Here is an 18,732-nt window from a genome sequence, read left to right as displayed (position 1 = left end):
CAAGCCATTTGGTACAAACCCTGTAAAGATTGGAAATCTTTAATGGCCATGACTGTTGGACTCAATGATCTTAGAGGTTTTTTCCAACCAAAACAATTCTGTGATTCCATCAAACACCTGAATATGCAGGGGAACATCTCACCTGTTCTTAGCTTTCATTGACTTTCTGCTTCAACTGATTATAACGTCGGAACAATTGTCTAGTGTCATAAAAATAACCAAAAGCATACCTGGGCATAGAAGTCTTGAACTTCTATTTCTCCTTAGAGAAGTTCATGTCATGTTAGAAGAATATCTGAGCCTTTGACACTTGAAGGACAGCCATCTTTATAAGTAGTTTTCTGTCGAGTGAACTGGTTTGTTTTTTTTTCAGTCTGAAACTAACATACACCCTCTCTGTTGAGAGGCTTACTACAGGGGATGGATGTGTCTTGTAACATGTGAGTGCTAAGACTTTGTATAAAGCCTTTAACCCAAGTGATAGCTGAGGAGCTCAGAATCTCCTGAGACATATCTCTAGGCAGTCTGCATAGTATACATTAGACTGTGCATGCAAACTCCATGATGACTTTATCTTCAAAGGATTGTGCATAGGAGGAAGCAGAAAGGATCTATGATGTGTGACCTAATTGTTGGGGAGAGTGCAATAAAGGTCTCTGCATTTCTACCCTCTGATAACATCAGCACTAGCACTTAATCACTTGTAACATTGCCAAAGATGCATTGCCATGATAAGCCAAATTTGTTACAGGTGTAAATAGATGAACATCCATAGAAGCCAGACAGTATTGTTCCTGTGTGACTGTGGAAGAGAAGTTACTTGCTGTCAGAGTTTGAAATTTGTTTTGGAAGCTCACAGAGAAGTTCAGAGTCAGACTGGAAGATAATTGAAGTGTTTCTGGACATATTTGCACAATAGTAGCTGGGTTAACATAAGTGAAAGCATATGGAATGGCTGCATGTTCACAGAGTTCTTGCTGTAAAAGCCCACAGCACTCAAACCTTGAGTTTCCCTACTAGGACTACACTTTTCATGCTTTAAAAGTTAGGCACTTCCTCAGCTGAGACAAATATAAACAAGGAAAAATGTAAGTCACACAAGGCATCAAAATCCCACCAGTGCTAATACTGCTCTTTACTAATGAAGCAATAGATAAAACAAGTGATATGAACCCAAACACTACTACACACCAAAACCACTCTGTTCCTGTCTGGGCCAGCTCTCCCCTTATGTATCAGGCACGACTGTCAGTGTGGTATCAGATACCCCACTGGCTGGTTCAGTTTCCTTTTCTGGGTGTGGCACCTCCCAACTCCTGGTGAGAAAATTAACCCTGTCCCATCCAAACCCAGAACATTATTCTTTTAACTTCTTTGTTTGATCTTTTGTTGTTTTTGTTTTTTTTTTTTTGCCAGAGTACAGAACCAGAGAATAAAGCAGAGTCCATGGGAACATTAAAACGACTGCAGAAATTAGTCCGAACGAAAAAAACGAGCACACAAAGCCTGGAGGATGTCAAGCACGTTATGCCCCCTCTCAGTAAGTGAAGCATCATGTCATAATTCTTCCCAGTATTTGGCACATGACACTGTATTGAACATAACTCTAAACAGTCCTGTCCTGGTCTGCCATTCACCACCCTGCTGAGACATTACTGTGATGCCACTTTAGTGCTGACTTCCTCATAGTGTGGAAACCTGTTTCCTGTCACGCTACCTTGGGTTTTGTAACAGCCCATCTTGAAAGTGGGCATTTTAGCTAAATACAATTGTAGAACAATGGGACTTCTATGCTGATGATGACTTGATTTTAGAGTAGTTCCTAGCTTTACAACATTTCAGATCCTAGAGGCAAAGCTCACAAATGCAAAGATAACCATGAGCCAGTAGCAGCTGGGGGAACAAGATGGTCTGTGGTGGTCAAAGCAAGTCAGCATCTCATCACACCTGAATGCTTTGGGCCATAAGACACAGGAATTCTAACCCAATGTTGAGCTCACCTTATTTTCTTGAGTCTCCCATAGACCAATGATCTGACTGCACCAGCTCTTCATCTAAACTTGTTTTGCCATATTAACTTCACAGTACATTCATTTATTGTACAATGCATTTGTCTATATGATTAATTTTAAACCACTACTAGCAAAATGAGTTTTAACTCCAGGCAAATCATTGTCTAGCCTGAAAGACACGAGGAAACTCAGATTTCAGCAACTACTTTGTAACCACAATATCCATACTGGGAAGGGACAGAGAGGAGTTATCTGGAAAAGCTTTCAGAACTTTTCCAGTATTTAACCTGCTTATGCTCTCTGCACTATGCAGGAATGTGACATTTAATTAGCAAATTTTCACGTTCATTGGAGAACCAATACAATTTTCCAGGCTTTTGAGTGAACAAGACAAATTTACTAAATTGAGAATAAATCTTGCTTTTGGCTCAGATGTCTGACCCAGTAAAAAACGCTTTCCATCTTCTTAATTATCATTATTATTTGTTTTTTATTGAGTTCTTGGCATTCTCTTTATATAGAATGCAAGAGACGGATTTAAGGGTGTGTGGGAGTGTTATTTTCTCTGTGAATTGCAACATAACAGGGGATATTTGCATTTTTACAGGTACATTAGAAGATGCTTACCTTTTTGAAGAGGATGAAGAGGCATTAACTTCATGTATGAAACTGACAAAACCTCAGGAAAAGAAGACCTGGAAAGACAATATGAGGAGAAAAGACGAGACTGAAACTAGGGCAGAGTTTGTTTCTTCATCTCTGGGCCGCTCATACACTTCCAAATTTAACAACTTAGGAACTATTTCAATCTATTCAGAAACCGAATTTCACCTGTGGAGTGACTGGAAATCATTCCCTGATAACCAACTCTGTCCTTGTGACTTCTTGATTTCAAAAATAGAAGAATGGGAAAAATGTACTTGCTCATCTCATGAACCACATCTTACATATTCTCTAACTGATATGGATCTACAGTACTCCTGGGTAAGTGGAAGTGCTTTCTTTTGTGCTGACATGCATGCAAAGTAGAAACTTTTTGCTGTGATTCAGCATTAAAGAAGTCTTGTCTTCTTCCATGTGATAGTGAAATGCAATAAACCAAATTCAGATTTCAGGTAAATGGATGTGAATGCTTTTTCAGTCTAAGAAAACTTCAGTTGCTGCCATAGAGAAAATGTGGACAATGCAATGAAGCCTTTCTCCCTCCCTTTACTGAGCATAGTGATAAGCACACTGCATAGCGGTAAGCACACTGAAGATGACTGTCTGGCTGAAATATATCAGAGAAGAAGGCAAGAATAATCACTTTTTCCTCTGTGCCCATTCCCTCTACAGTGCTTCAGTGACAGAGCTGGCTCTCACTGTACAATGAGGCCAACTGCCTGAAAAGTGCATCAAAACCAAGGGTGGCACTATGGTATAGTGACACAGGATATTCACCTCTTGAAACCTCACAGCTGAGTGTGCAAATGGAGACCTAAGCAAGCATAATCTTACATAGGAGAATCTCCTGAAGGAAACAGCATTTTCTGTAATGTGTGCACATAACTGCGTAGATCAGTATAGCAACCATATTTCTGATAACACAGAGGCAGTCATCCCATTCTTTTTAATGACACAGTAGCTGACAACAATAAGCAGTACCTGATACATGGAATTTATCTAGCTGAATTAACCCTGAGGATTTGTCTGGGACTTGACATAGAAAACAGAGGCATGAAAGCTTTGATTGATGAAACTGTAATCAGAAGAGAGAGGAAAGCCAAGTACCCCTAAAAACAAGCTGACAAAGGTGCAGTAGTAAAGCCCTAGACAGCCTCAGCTGAGCAAACTCCCAGGAGAACCCTTGGAGACAGAACTTTGGGACAGAATGGTATCAGAAATGGGCTGGGAACTGTCAAAAAAGACTATGCTCTGTCAGGTGAGTCTTCCTCTCTGCCAGTAAATAGGAGCTTTCCTTAGTAGAAATCAAATGGCATCAGGGATGCTAGGTTCCATCACATGCCTGCTTCTCATGGAAGTAACTTTCAGCATCCCAAGCTAAGCCTGAAGTCCCAGGGCAAAATAGTGATACTAAATGTTGTCATAGGTTGAGTTTAAATCTGCTGCAGTTATTCAAAACCATCCTGACTCATGCTGGCGTCAAAATGAAAGTGCTGAGTGGAGAAAAGTATGGGGCATGAAGTTCAGGTTGTTAACATGGGAGGCTTCCTTTTCCAGTTGCTGCTTTTGGGTTCTGAGGTTTGGGTGTTAGCTCTCTTACACTGAGATGGCAGTGGGACAGGGAGGGATGGGGGAGTAGCTCCACGACTTGGGTTTTCAGCTTACTTGCTTCTGCATGCTGCTGCTTTCTGCTGTGCTGTCTCTGCAAAAAGGCTAAGGTAATTGTGCATTTGTATTGCAATGATCTGATTTGCTGAGTAAACTCTTCTCTCCCTCTTTCTGTCTCAACCTGGAGCTTTTTTGTGTTTTGTTCCCTCTCTTCTGTGTTGGGGGAGGCAGACAGGTTTAAGCCATTACAGATATGCTGGGCAGATTTCTGAGAGCAAAAGTGTCAATTCAAGTAATTTTATTTCATTCTGTCACAAAAGCGTCATTAATGTGCTCTGCCCTGGTGAGATTTGTCCTGCCCATGTTACTGTGACATATCAGCATGAGGTTTAATGTTTTGGGGGATTGGTGTGGTTTGGTTTTTTTTCTTCTCATTATTGTTTATTTTGCCATCTGCTTTCCCAATGGATTCCCTGATTTTAATGTATCTCTGTGGGCTTAGTGTCTTTAGATTTAAATTACAAGCAATGGCAAGACATCTTATTCTTTGCATTTGCATTCTAGCAACTGGCCTAATTGAGGATTACAAAGACTGGATTTCCAGTTTTGTCTTTTTAAGAATCAAACAGGCTGACAGCAGTGGTTTTGCTATGAAGGGATCAGACATTGGGGATGATGCAGATGTTCTTTGTGATGCTGATTTAGTTATCAGAGGAAAACCCATATATTGTATAATACTCTTTCTGATTCTTTGACTAAAGTATCATTTAATTTTTTTGGCTGATCTTAGCTTGGCTACTACTCTTCTGTTTTTGATGCAGCATGAAGTAGAAAAGATAGCCTGAAACAGTACTGCTGAAATGGTAGGTGGTATGTACTGAGTTGAGGCAAATGTGCAAAACTGGTAGACGCAAGACTGAGATCCAAGCCTTTGATATTCTGTCAGCAAACTGTGATTGATCTGATTTGGAAGACAAACAAGTATCTAAATTGGACACGTATTGTCCAGAGTCAGAGTCATCTCAGCAACATATGCAAAGTGGATTGAGCCTACCCTTGATTAAAGCTTGAATTGCGGATAGTAAATTAAGTAGTGCTCCCCCATAAGCTCCAGGAAAAAGACTTGAATCTCTTCACAGTACTTCACAAAGTATGAGTGATCCTAATTGCTTTCCTCTAGTTTCTTCCCTTAACTTCTTTCTTCCTTTCTTCCTCCTCAAAACTTTACATGGCCTCCCTTATAATGTTTCATATTGTCATTGTTTGTTTCACCTAAACCAGTAAAAAGGCTGACAGAGATCACCCAAGCTGGTCACCTATATGAGAACTATGAAAACTGATAGCAAAAGTCACATCCCCCTTCAGCTATAACAAGCTCACCAAAGTCCTCCAGCTACTCTTTTTTCAGCCTCCCCTAGTTAAGTGCATGGTAAATACCTGTGTTAGCTGACAGCCTCCAACACAAAGGCATTGGAGACAACTAAAATCTCACCCAGCTTGCCCACCTTCATGTACTATGGAAAAAAAAAAGTTTAGAAGTCTGTATTTCTGTCCTTTAATTAAATATAGAATTGAGCATGCTGTGTTAACATTTTATGGCCAGTGTGCCACCCATAGCAACTTTCTGTAAAGTTAACTTAGACATAGGTCACTCTTTCCTGCATTGTTCAGCTGTCTACAATGTAATTAGTAGCTGGTCAAAACGATGCTAGAGGCAAGAGAAACCATTGTATTTTCTTGGTGTGTCAAGATTGCCATGAGAAATGATTGTTACTGATGTTCTTCCTAAGGAGCTGTAATTTGTAAATAGTTCTTCCTTAGAAAGTGGAGGAATATACTTAGGAAAATGCTGAATACTTCAGCAGAAAAGGAAAAAAAAATCCCTGGATAAAGAAATTACTATGCTGCATATTTTTGTATTAGCATAAAGTATACTGGGGGAGAAATTAGTGATCCAGGCTGTTTGCAATGTCACAAGTCAGCTGGAAATGAGGCAGAGGACAGGAGAAAAGATTGTCCAGACACTGCTTTAATAACCACTTGACCTTAATGCGAAAGGTTATTGGGTTTTATGCTTCTTTTCATCCCTCAAGCTTAGCCACACAGAATATAGCTCAGCTGTCTGTCTCTGACAGACACCTCCAGGGACAGCGACTCCACCACCTCCCTGGGCAGCCCATTCCAATGGCAAATCACTCTCTCTGGGAAGAACTTCCTAACATCCAGCCTATACCTCCCCTGGCACAGCTTGAGACTGTGCCCCCTTGTTCTGTTGCTGATTGCCTGTGAGAAGAGACAGACCCCCACCTGTCTACAGTCTCCCTTCAGGTAGTTGCAGAGAGCAATGAGGTCAACCCTGAGCCTCATCTTCTCCAAGTGAAATGCCAAAGCTGTGTTTGGTGTTCTGCGAGAGCAAAAAGACGAGGGTCATTTCCCAAGAGAAGACCTGGAATGTTCGTCAATGGAAAGAAAAATTCTAAGGGTAGTTTCTCCCCCATGTTCAGATTAAGAGGATAACAGAAAGTTTCAAAAGACTGGTTTCTGTCTGTCATGAATGCATTACATTGTGATGGAATGAAAAATAAGTTTGGGGAAACTGCAAGTGACTTTATGCCAGTGCCCGTGTTCATTATGTTTTATGGTCTTATTGTGCTTACGTCAGCTCTGCCATTATGGCCATGGTTCTGTGGCCTTTCAATGCTCTTGTGTCTTTTTGCTTTCTTCCTGGTCTGATTTGTTTTCTTGCCAGACAATGCATTTCTCAGCATTTCCCTTTGACCCTCACTAGATAGGTCTAATTTGACACTCCTTTCTTCATCAAAGAAACACTCTTCTTAGATGTGATGGTTTGGGAGTTACCCACTCCCCTACTCTTGTGAAACCACCCAGACTAGACTCAGCTGGCTAGAGGTTAAGGAACGAAGCTTTGTATTTACAGCTTAGCACAATATACAAGCAGATAGTTACAATATATACAGCTATATACAAAAATATACAAGTTAAAAGTAATACAGAAATACAACACCCGTCCTAGAAACCAGAGTCCCCAGGAGGGGCTCCCAACCACCCTTCCACCTTCTTTCCACCCCTCTACCTTATCTCAGAGTTTGCCTTATGTGCAAGGTGAGTTTGGAGGGTCAGCAAGGGGGGTTAGAAAGCAGAAAGATTAGTTACACAGAAAGCAGCACAGGGGGAAAGCACAGGCTCCGACAGAGACCCATACACATTGTCCTATCTATGTTTTGTGTTCTTAATACATCTCAGCAAGCCTATGAGTGAAGTGGACATCACCATTGTTTCCTTTTCACAGCCTATAATCTAATTCTTCTCACTAAAATACTCCAGTTAGCCATAAATTTTCCTATCATATTCAGCTTGATAGGTTTTGGTTTCTGGCTTCTGGTTGTCCCATATCAGTCTTGCTTGCTTGGTATGTACTGTACTTTGTACAGCTTCTGTGGCTTCAAATTATCTTACTTCACAAAAAGGTGCTGTAATGTCTTGATGTTTACACAGGTTGTTGGATTCTCTTGTGATACCAGTGACTGTTATTGTTCTCTAGGTTAGTGGAGTGGAGAGGAAGAGTATGGACAGGACACAAAATGCTATTTAGCAGAGTATGCTTAAAGCCAGAATCTTCATTTGACCATTTGTGCAGTCCAGAGAATGGCTGCAGGAAGATTTCAACTTCATTTTAGCCACCAATTTTCTCCTGCATACCAGAATGCTGTGGATTTTAATGGATCACCTGGCTACTCAGTTTTCTTCAGCCATCTGTTTTCTGCATTTTTTTTCTTTCTTCAGTGAATGTTTTTGCTAAAGACACCTGAATATGCTTTAGAAGACCTTTATTAATTCCATTTTGAATTCTTATTTGGCACAAATATAGCACTAAAAGAAATGTCTGGAAGTTGCCAAATAGCTATTCTCAGGCATCAATTTTCAACTGCTCAGGTCACTGTAGCTGCTTCAGTGTCAGTAATAACTGATCATTTAAAAGCTGTAGCTCTTACTTGTTCCTATTTCAGTGGCAAGGTAGGAAGCCAAATACTCACTAGGTGTAAATCTGTTTTCTGCTGGTGTGAGGAAGTCCTGCTCAGCTGTACACATATTGAGGCCCAAAGTCTTTCCACAGGGAAAGGAACAAGAGCAGATGAAAGGGTGGCAGTAAACAAAGCAGTGAAGACCATGGTGATGTGTTCAGGTGATAAGCTGTGGCTGACAATAAACCAGGATTTATTGTCAATGATATGAAACTGTCTCCACCTGCTTCTCTTTCATCTTAACATGTCTTCATTTACAAGCCCACTGACAGATTTCCTGTTGCTTTTTTATAACACTCTAGTTAATTTGACCTGTTACACTTCTCTCTCCATCAGTCCAACAACTCAGCCCTACACCCTGTGCACTCAGCACCTCTCTTGCAGATTAAAGCATTGAATAGAAACTACACACCAGAATGCTCGCTGGAATGCAGTCACTGAAGATACAAAAACTAACAGACAAAACCAAATACAGCCAAATCTAGCACAGAGTTAAATTCGAAGGCACTCACTATTTCTCAATTCAAACTATGTCCTAAACCTTGTGAAAGCTTATTTTGAAGCTGAAGGGGTGGGGATTGAGATATAGTTTACAGAACCACAGAATGGTAGGGGTTGAAGGGGACCTCCAGGCTAACCCTACTGCTGAAGTGGGTTTATCTAAATCAGGTTGCACGAGAGTGCATCCAGGAGGGTTTTGAATATCCAGAGATGGAGACTCCACAATCTCTCTCAGCAATCTCAGTGCTCCATCCCACTCAAAGACAGATGTAGAGGTGCTGAAGTGGGTCCAGAGGAGGGCAACAAAGCTGGGAAAGGGCCCAGAGTATAAATCTTATGAGGAACGACTGAGGGAGCTGGGGATGGTTAGTCTGAAAAAAGAGGAGGCTGAGGGGGGAGACCTCACTGCTGTCTACAGCTACCTGAAGGAATATTGTGGAGAGGCTGCTGCTGGTCTCCTCTCACCGGTAGTTGGAGACGGAACAAGGGGGAATGGCCTCAAGCTGAGACTGGGTAGGTTTAGATTGGACATTAAGAAAAAGTTTTGCACAGAGAGAGTGGTCAGGCACTGGAATGAGCTGCCCAGGGAGTTGGTTGAGTCACCCACTCTGGATGTGTTTAAGGGTCATTTGGATGTGATGCTTAGGGATATGGTTTAAGATTAATCTTGTAAAGTAGGATTATAGGTTGGACCTAGTGATCCTGAGGGCCTTTTCCAACCTGGGTGTTCCTGTGATTCTGTGACATCTGCCCCTTATAAATATATAAACATTTATATTTTGGCATGTCTGTTGTAGTCAAATGCTGACAAATTTTAAATGCCAAGATCCCTGACTGAATTTTCAGTGTTTGATTTTCCTGGAAATAGCAAGCAAACCCTGGACTCATCCAAAAAGGACACAAATATGAATGATCTTAAAAGCCCTCATTTTCCTGATGCTTCAGTGTCTGGAGAGTCTTTGTCTCCTGTCACAGGTAGCTTTATCTAGGAATATAGAAGGTTTCACCCCAACATGAGGAGAAACTTCTTTACAGTGAGGGTGATGGAACACTGGAACAGGCTGCCCAGAGATGCTGTGGAGTCTCCTTCTCTGGAGATTTTCAAAACCTGCCTGAATATGCATCCTGTGTGAATTACCCTAGGGGATCCTGCCTAGGAGGATTGGACTTGATGATCTCTGGAGTTCCCTTCCAACCTCGAAGGTTCTGTGGTTCTGTGAAATTATTCCATCAGGAAGTTGGTAAATATTTCATGGCTTGCTTCAGTTAAAAACAAAAAGTGAGAGTAATCTCTTGAAGCACAAAGGTTCATCTCTCCATCTATGCTTGGAAGAGAGCCTTTCTCTAGCTACACCACTGCAGTGTGCTAGTAGCAAGTATCTGCCACTGGCACTCTGCAGCCTACAGTGATTTTGCTACTCCCTGCACAGCAATGTGGAAAACAAAAATCAGACATTTAATGTCATCATCTGTGGTGACTTTGACTGTGCAGTCTCAAAGCAGGCTTTAAAAAATATGCAAAGTCTGATGTCACTGCTCTTCATTGTGGTAATTCTAGTTTATATTTTTAATACTTCACTAGACTTTTCATAGCTCTGCAGGGAATAATGTCACATTTACCAGTAATCTTAGTGGCACTTAGAGCTAACACTACTAAAAAGCTTTACAATACCAAGCTTCTCACTTGGAACATTGTTCTGTGTTGTTGGATTGCTAGTACTTGTTAGTACATAAGGTAGAACAGTAATTAAGTTACTTTATTTGCAGTAAATTTTATTTTAAAATACCACAACCTCTTTAATATGGTTACAGGTAGCTGAAAAAGAACATTTCAGTTCACCCCAAGAGATTTCATGGCTTTGCTTCTGACAGACCATTTAGGTGCAGCAGAGAAATAGATAGGGAGAGAGAAATGAAAGGTTGTTTTGGATTACAGTCATGAATGTAGTATGAAGGGAAATATAATTGGTGAAAGTGAAGGGGGGAAAATGTGCATTTCATATTCTTTGTAAAAGGCATATGAATTCTTAATAGAAAAAAAAAGGAATGCTACTTGCTTCATGAAACATGATTGAGCCAAAATATGATTAAATTAAGTGCAGTTGTTGATAGCAAGCTGTCTGATGAAAGGATGACTTCCTCTGAGCATCTTTTAGAATTGTCAAGATGATGCACTTTTGCACACTGAAAGAAATAGATTGTGCTATAGTTTATATACCTATACTGTGTTCCTCTGTGATCTGTGTTAGATAGTATGGTCCTGCTCTGGCAGGGGGGTTGGACTCGATGATCTCCTTGGGTCCCTTCCAACACCTTACATCCTGTGCTCCTGTAATGTCATCCCTGTGTGGACCTACTGTCAGTCTGATATTTTTAATAGATCTTTTTCTTTTTATTTTAATGCACATACACCCTTTGCTAGCTAGAATGTTTTGGTGAGAAGAACTAGATAACAATGCTGACGTCTACGTCACTCATAGGCTTGCTGAGAGGTATAAGAACAAGAATCCAAACATAGATAAGGCACTAGTGATACTTCTGCTGCAGAGCTCAGAGCTGCATCTTTTTTTCTCTCTCTAGCCTCTCTGCTGTTTCTCTGATTAATCCACTTTGCTTCCTAACCCCCCTGGCCCAACCTCCATTCTTCCTTGAGACTGGGGTAAAGTTGAGAGGGGTAGGAGAAGGTGGAAGAGCAGTTGGGAGCCCCTCCTGGGGACTCAGGTTTCTGGGAGGGCTGTTGTGTTTCTGTATTACCTTTTACCTTGCGTATTTCTGAATATATTGTAAATATCTTCTTGTATATTGTGCTAAGCTGTAAATATAAGCTTCAGTCAAAATTTCTGGAGCTGGCTGAGTCTAGTCTGGGTGATTCCCAGAGAGGGGGGTGGGGGCAGGTAACACCCAAACCACTACATACCCTTATACCCACATACCATGCAAGGGAAATGAAAAAAGTATATATTACTCTACTTGAGCAGTGCTCTTGCCAAATGCATCATCTAATGCAACCTGTATTTCCATTCTACATTATGGTAATGCATTAACTACTGATGCTGGGAGAAATGTTTTGACCAATGACACCAGCAGGTGCCTTGAGATATCCCTGTTCAATTTTTTCTTCTTAGACAAAGCAACACAATTCCAGTTCTGCAGAGATTCAGTTTTAAACCCTAAACATTGGCCAGATCTTGTGCTTGTTGAGCTGGAGACATGCTTCCCATTTGTAGTCAAAATGTTTAATCATCATCGTGCTTGCATGAGCTTGGTATACCTTTTATGTGTGCTCATCTTTATTCAGAACAGGCAAGCTTAGCTTCAGATTTCTTCTGTCTCCCTGATGAAGCCAAAATTTAAGTGCTACCCACACGACTAATTCAGTCAGGATTATGAAGCTAAGGCTTCAGTAAGGAAGCCACAACCTGAGATGACTCAAGGGTCCTTATTGACCTTAAGTTACAAGAATATGTAGGTCATAGGTAGCAGTGCACATGACAATGCCTGATATTTCTTGTATTCTTCCCTAGCTAATTTGAATGACTTTTCTTTCAGGGAACATTAATTTTCTGGAATTCCTGAGTTGGCTTAGGAGATGATTACATTTGCTTGCTTGTTCTGTGAGTGTAGATGGATTGAGCTAGTTATTGTCCCTGCCCATGGCAGGGGAGTTGAAACTAGATGATCCTTGTGGTCCCTTCCAACCCTGACTGATTCAGATTCTAAGTCATTTTGGTATGTTTTTAATTATTCCTGTAAAGCCTGTTTGTGAAATAAGCCTTCCGTAAACCAGAAGAAATTTGTTCTTTTTTCATCTCTCTCACAGAGAAATGTAGGGAAAGTCACATGATATCAATGCTCAGCAACAACATAAATGGCAGAGTGAGGATTTTCAGTGCCAGAAAGGCATTAAGATTTCCAAGGCTGCAGCATTATTATAATGAATGTGTTTCAAAGTCCAGTCAAAAGAAGTTCTTCTGTTAAGGCATTTTCCCAATGCAATGTGTGTCTCGAGTAATTTCAAACCTGCTTTTAGAAACTGAAAATTTCATTTCAACACTGTGTTTTCATCTGCCTTTGAAAAAAAATTAATTGTGGGTAAAATTAACAGCAATAGGGCCTGAAAAATAAGAGTGAAAGTGAGACAATGGACACACAGTGGACACATCTATAATTCTGCCATTTAAATACTGTCAGATAATGAACAGATCACTGGAAGACAAAGACCAGGGGTTTTCAGAAAGAAATGGACAATGATTTTTATCTGACTATTCTCATTTATTTTTAAAGGGATTTACCTATGGTAATGAAACTTCTGGACTGACTTTCTGAACACATTTAATTGATTGAAATTCACCTTCCCTAATATATAAGAAAGGCAAATTGGAGACTTGAACATAGCATAAATCTTGCAGGGAGTGCTTACACTCTGAAGCACTTGAAAAAAATATGGCTGAATATTTTCCATGAAAGAACTGTAGTAATTAAGTTAAATGACACAAAACCTCTTGCTTACTTTCACTTTACAACTTTGATAGCATACCACAAGAAATGACGACAAACAGTGGGTGGGATGTGGAAAAATCAAGAGTTCAGATAGTTTAAGATCACAAGAGAAAATTTTGTGTGTTTCTATATTTAGTTCTGGATTGTGTGGGTGTTGTAATACCCAGAATTTTTCTTCCTCACAGTTCATCTTTGATTCCATGTAACTCTCTTAAAAATTAATCATTGTGGCAATACAGCAATACATGTGGCCTCAGTCATGACAGTGGGTTCATGCGTTAGCTGCCAGCTAGCTCCCAGTTCAGTTCTTGTTCTCAAATAAAGATGGGTAACAACTCACATCCCACAGTAAGATGGGTACAGGTAGAAAAGGCCAAAATCAATTACCTCTGGTGACCATTTTGAGATGGCAGGATATTACTCAGCTATTTTAGTGTGTGAAAACCTTAAAGTCAAACTCCCAAAACTTCACTTGCAGATCTAAGCATAGAGTCAAATACTAAGAATTATGTGCAGCAATCAGCTGCAAGTAAATAAGCTTTAACACAACTTAGCATTACTCTGAATTACAACAACAAAATTAATCATAGAATCAGTCAGGGTTGGAAGGCACCACAAGGACCATCCAGTCTCAAACCCCCTGCCGTGGGCAGGGACACCTCACACTAGATCAGGCTGGCCAGAGCCTCATCCAGCCTGGCCTTAAACACCTCCAAGAATGGGGCTTCCACTACCTCCCTGGGCAACCCATTCCAGGGTCTCACCACTCTCATGCTGAACAACTTCTTCCTAACATCCAGTCTGAGTCTATCCATTTCAAGTTTTGCTCCATTCTCCCTAGTCCTATCACTACCTGGCATCCTACAAAGTCCCTCCCCAGCTTTCTTGTAGGCCCCCTTAAGATACTGAAAGCCCACAATAAGGTCCTTGTTGCAGTTCCTTATTCCAGTTCTTCGCAGCAGCATATATTCTTTAACTCTGTGAATCATGATCCAGTGATTAAAGATGTAGATAATGCAGATTCAATTCCCTGCAATTCCACAGACCTCTTGTGTGGTATTAGACAAATCATTTAATTTGTCTGCCCCAGGCTCCATTTGCAAAATGGGAATAGTATATTACTTTACACAACATGCAGTTGCTGCATGAGCAAGAATACACATACCAACTTGTGCACCACAAGTACAGGAATTCAGACAGTTTATTTTCAGGGTTCTAATGCCTCCATTCAAATTCATCCCTTGCACTGAGACACTCAACAGAGAAAATATGGTAAATATTAAAGCTGCATCATTAAAACTGCATTATAAAACACAGAGGCACACAGGCTGGATTCAGGTATCACAGCTAGAGAGCAGTAATTCTGCCTTCCCTTGGCTTTAAAACTTTGTTATCATAACCTAATGGGTTTATGTGTGTATGGTACATGAGGGTGCTCTTTTCTAGGGGTATTATTTAGGTTTACAGGAGTGTTCAAACACAAAATTGCTTCAGACTAGAGGAGGATAATCTGAACACTTTTTTTCATGAGTTTGTACATATATTTTGGGGAAAAAAATGTCTGCTAACATATATAGCTTCAGAGTTTTGCTGATCCTGAAGTAAGACTCCTCCCCAGTTTGCTGTCATAGCTCAGCAGAACTTCTGCAGATCATGGAGCTGTTGGAGGGAACTGTTCCCTTGCTTTTTCATCAACCTCTGTTTTCTATGGCAGCAGCAAAGCAAAGGAAACAGAAAGTATACAAGAAAATATGTGGGGGAAAAAAAGTAAAAAGATGAGAGTGGGATGCAACAAAAGGTTATTTAGAAAAGTGGCATGCAAGCTGAGTCAACAGATCACAGGATGTTAGGGGTGGGAAGGGACTCAAGGAGATCATCCAGTCCAACTCCCCTGCCAGAGCAGGACAATACTATCTAACACAGATCACACAGGAACACATCCAGACAGGCCTTGAAAGTCTCCAGAGAAGGAGACTCCACAACCTCTCTGGGGAGCCTGTACCAGTGCTCTGGGACCCTTACAGGAAAGAAGTTCCCCCTTGTCTTGAGGTGAAACCTCTTGTGCTGCAACTCACACCCATTGCTCCTTGTCCTATTCCAAGGAGCAAGTGAGCAGAGCCTGTCTCCCCTCTCCTGGACAGCCCTCAGATGTTTATAAACATTTATTAAATCCCTTCTCAATCTTCTCTTCTCACAGTATCACAGTATCATCAGGGTTGGAAGAGACCTCACAGATCATCAAGTCCAACCCTTTACCACAGAGCTCAAGGCTAGACCATGGCACCAAGTGCCACGTCCAACCTTGCCTTGAACAGCCCCAGGGACGGTAACTCCACCACCTCCCTGGGCAGCCCATTCCAGTGTCCAATGACTCAGTCATTGGACACTGGACATTTAGTCTCCAGACTAAAAATTCCAGGTCCCTCAGCCTCTCCGCATAAGCCATCCCCCCCAGTCCCCTAATCATTCTCCTAGCCCTTTGCTGGATCCTCTCCAGCAGATCCCTGTCCCTCTTAAACTGGGGAGCCCAAAACTGAACACAGTATTCAAGATGAGCTCTCACCAGGGCAGAGGGAAAGGAGAACCTCCTTTGATCTGCTGGACACACTCTTCCTAATATAGCCCAGGATCCTACTGGCTTTCTTGGGTCACACACTTTGTGGGGAAGTCAGTGAATTTGGTGGGGAAGTCAGTGAATTTATTTGGTACAGCAAATAAAAAGGAAAAGTGAGGCATTTGTGAAGAGACAGCATCCATTTCTTTTTCCACAATGAACAGTTTCAGAGACAGCCTCTTAAGTTCCATTCTCTCCCCAAAGAGGAGTTACTGACACTGACTTTCCGTCACAGTGCTTTTAGCCCACAGCCTGAGAGAAAACATGCTAACCTAAATCCTTAATGAAATAAATTTATGTGGCTGTGCTTCACTTTGTCTTGTTGGACTAAAAGCAGGTTCCCACCTCATTAGAGAGGCTCAGCTGACCACAAGCAACTTCCTTATTATGATCACAGCCCAAGGCATCCCAAGCAGGGCAAGCAGGGCACTAATCATTACCAGCACAGGGTTCAGCAGTCATCCTGCCAGTCCTCATTAGTGAGGGACAAGGTGCTGAAGTCCAGCAGAGAAAGTGCCTCCTCTTCTTTATGGGGGAGCTCAGTCTGGCTGCAGCTTGCCCACCCTCTGTCACCTCTGTCCTGGAACAAGTGGCTGATGGATCAAGGTCACTACCCTACTATTGCCAGACAGACATACAGAGCAGGGGCCAGACCTCTCTGCATTGAAGTTCAGGCCTGGAAGTGAGAATGAGAACAAATCAACTGCTCAAGCATCATTCCCAGGACATTTTATTTGGCAGGTCTGTTGACTGAGCTAGCTTAACCCACATACTCCTCAATTTTGAAGGCAACTCCACTAATGTTAGCATCTGAATCAAGTGTTGAAACAGATAAACCCTCAGGTCTGGTACAGAGTGTTTTAAGAAAATAAACTAAAGCGTAAGATTGAACCTGATGACCCATTCGTGATGGTGAATCATTTTCGTATTTCTGTGGGCTATCAATCAGGGACACGCCAGTTAGATGAACAGAAAGAAGGTTTTAAAAACAGCTACAATACGACAACCTTGCCCCTCCTTTCTTCACTTCCAAATTATGATTTTCACCCCCTTGAAACTGCATTCAAGGAGAAAGGAAGAATAGTTTTTTTCCTCTAGAAACTAAACTAAATCGAAGCCCTGCAAGTGAATGAACAGTGTGCCACACTTTATTCCCTTTCATGTTAGCATTTGCACAGCAGTCCTGACGCTGTGATAGCAAAGCAACTTGACACTCTGACATCAGTGAGCAAATTCAGCGGGAGGTGTTTACTGGTAAAAGGTGGTTCAAACTACAAAGAGTTTCCTGACAGAATTAATCAGAATTTACTTCTGTTGATCTTGATTCTAATCAGAGATAGGCTGGCAGACATCACGTACGTACCTTGAAAAAAAAATCCCCTGCTGCCCTGGCCAGAGCCTGTGCCTTAAGCTGGACTTCTAAACGCCAAATGAAGCCATGTCAGGTTTTGTGTATGAGATTAAAACAGAGAGCCTACATTTATTTTTATATAAATTCCCTCTATCAAAAAAAAAAAAAAATCTCATATTTGAGCTTTCTGAATGGATGTGCAAGGCTGCTGCTGCTCTGTACCTGTAAATGCAGTTCATGTCGGGAGGGGGGGCTGAGTTTTGGCTGAGTAACTATAGGAAACAGTCATATAAACCTGAAACTTACATAGGATGAAATGCCCTTCTAGCTGATTAGTCATCACAGTGTTCACTAAGAGAGTCCATTGAGATGTTCTAGGCATCAACACTGTGATGTTGCTTTGTGCTATATTTTAAACAGCTACTCTGAGAAGCAGCATACTGTACACTTACATGCCTGAACCCACAGCAGCATGGTTCTGCCAATTGCTTTCTGCTATTTGTCACAGATTGTAAAGTGTATTCTGCTTATAATAAATTGTGCAGGAAAACCACCAGTGGCACACATAATTCTGTTGAAAATGATTACATGGATGTTGGATGTGCCTGGGGCTGTGTTTTACAAGGCACCAACCTTGCTAAGAACTTTTCCCAACAAGAATAGCTAGAAGATATAGGTACCACTTTGGGTCTTACTGGTTGTAGGTGGGGGTTGGTCTCTTCTCCCAGGCAACCAGCAACAGAACAAGGGGACACAGTCTCAAGTTGTGCTGGGGGATATACAGGCTGGATGTTAGGAGGAAGTTCTTCCCAGAGAGAGTGATTTGCCAATGGAATGGGCTGCCGAGGGAGGTGGTGGAGTCGCTCTCCCTGGAGGTGTTGAAGAATAGACTGGATGAGGCACTTAGTGCCATGGTCTAGTTGACTGGCTAGAGCTGGGTGATAGGTTGGCCTGGATGATCTTGGAGGTCTCTTCCAACCTGGTTGATTCTATGAAGTTCACACAGGAGCCTATTCAATAGGAAACCAAGCACTCTAATCCATGAAGCCCCTGAACATTTTGGACAAATTTAGAGTACTGACTTCTGAATGTTCCCAGCATTGAATTTGCAGTGAGTGTGGGCAATTCAAAGATGGGACCTTAAGCATCCAGCTCCGTTCCCCAATATCCTACTGGAAAATCACACTCTCATTCTATGTAGTCAAAATTTAAAACAAATGTTTAGTTTAAATAGTTACAAAGACAGCCCAGCCTGCAACATCTGGTTTCTTTCATGGCTTGTTGACAGGGCAGAGAGGGCTTAAACTTCACATTATCACAGTATCATCAGGGTTGGAAGAGACCTCACAGATCATCAAGTCCAACCCTTTACCACAGAGCTCAAGGCTAGACCATGGCACCAAGTGCCACGTCCAACCTTGCCTTGAACAGCTCCAGGGA

General features: G+C 41.5%; 1 protein-coding gene across 2 annotated transcripts in view; it reads left to right on the top strand.

Moving 5' to 3' along the window:
- The window catches only part of SAMSN1 (SAM domain, SH3 domain and nuclear localization signals 1), a 108,123-nt gene that overhangs the window by 40,143 nt on the left and 49,248 nt on the right, over positions 1-18,732 (top strand). For both annotated transcript variants that reach the window (XM_064152312.1, XM_064152313.1), the window contains exons 8-9: positions 1,417-1,540; positions 2,620-2,996. In XM_064152312.1, coding sequence (XP_064008382.1) covers positions 1,417-1,540; positions 2,620-2,996 — 501 coding nt within the window. The remainder of the gene's footprint in view (positions 1-1,416; positions 1,541-2,619; positions 2,997-18,732) is intronic.

This window comes from Pogoniulus pusillus, chromosome 12 (genome assembly GCF_015220805.1).
Source record: "Pogoniulus pusillus isolate bPogPus1 chromosome 12, bPogPus1.pri, whole genome shotgun sequence".
Lineage (NCBI taxonomy): Eukaryota > Metazoa > Chordata > Aves > Piciformes > Lybiidae > Pogoniulus > Pogoniulus pusillus.
This window is presented reverse-complemented; position numbering and strand designations above follow the sequence as displayed.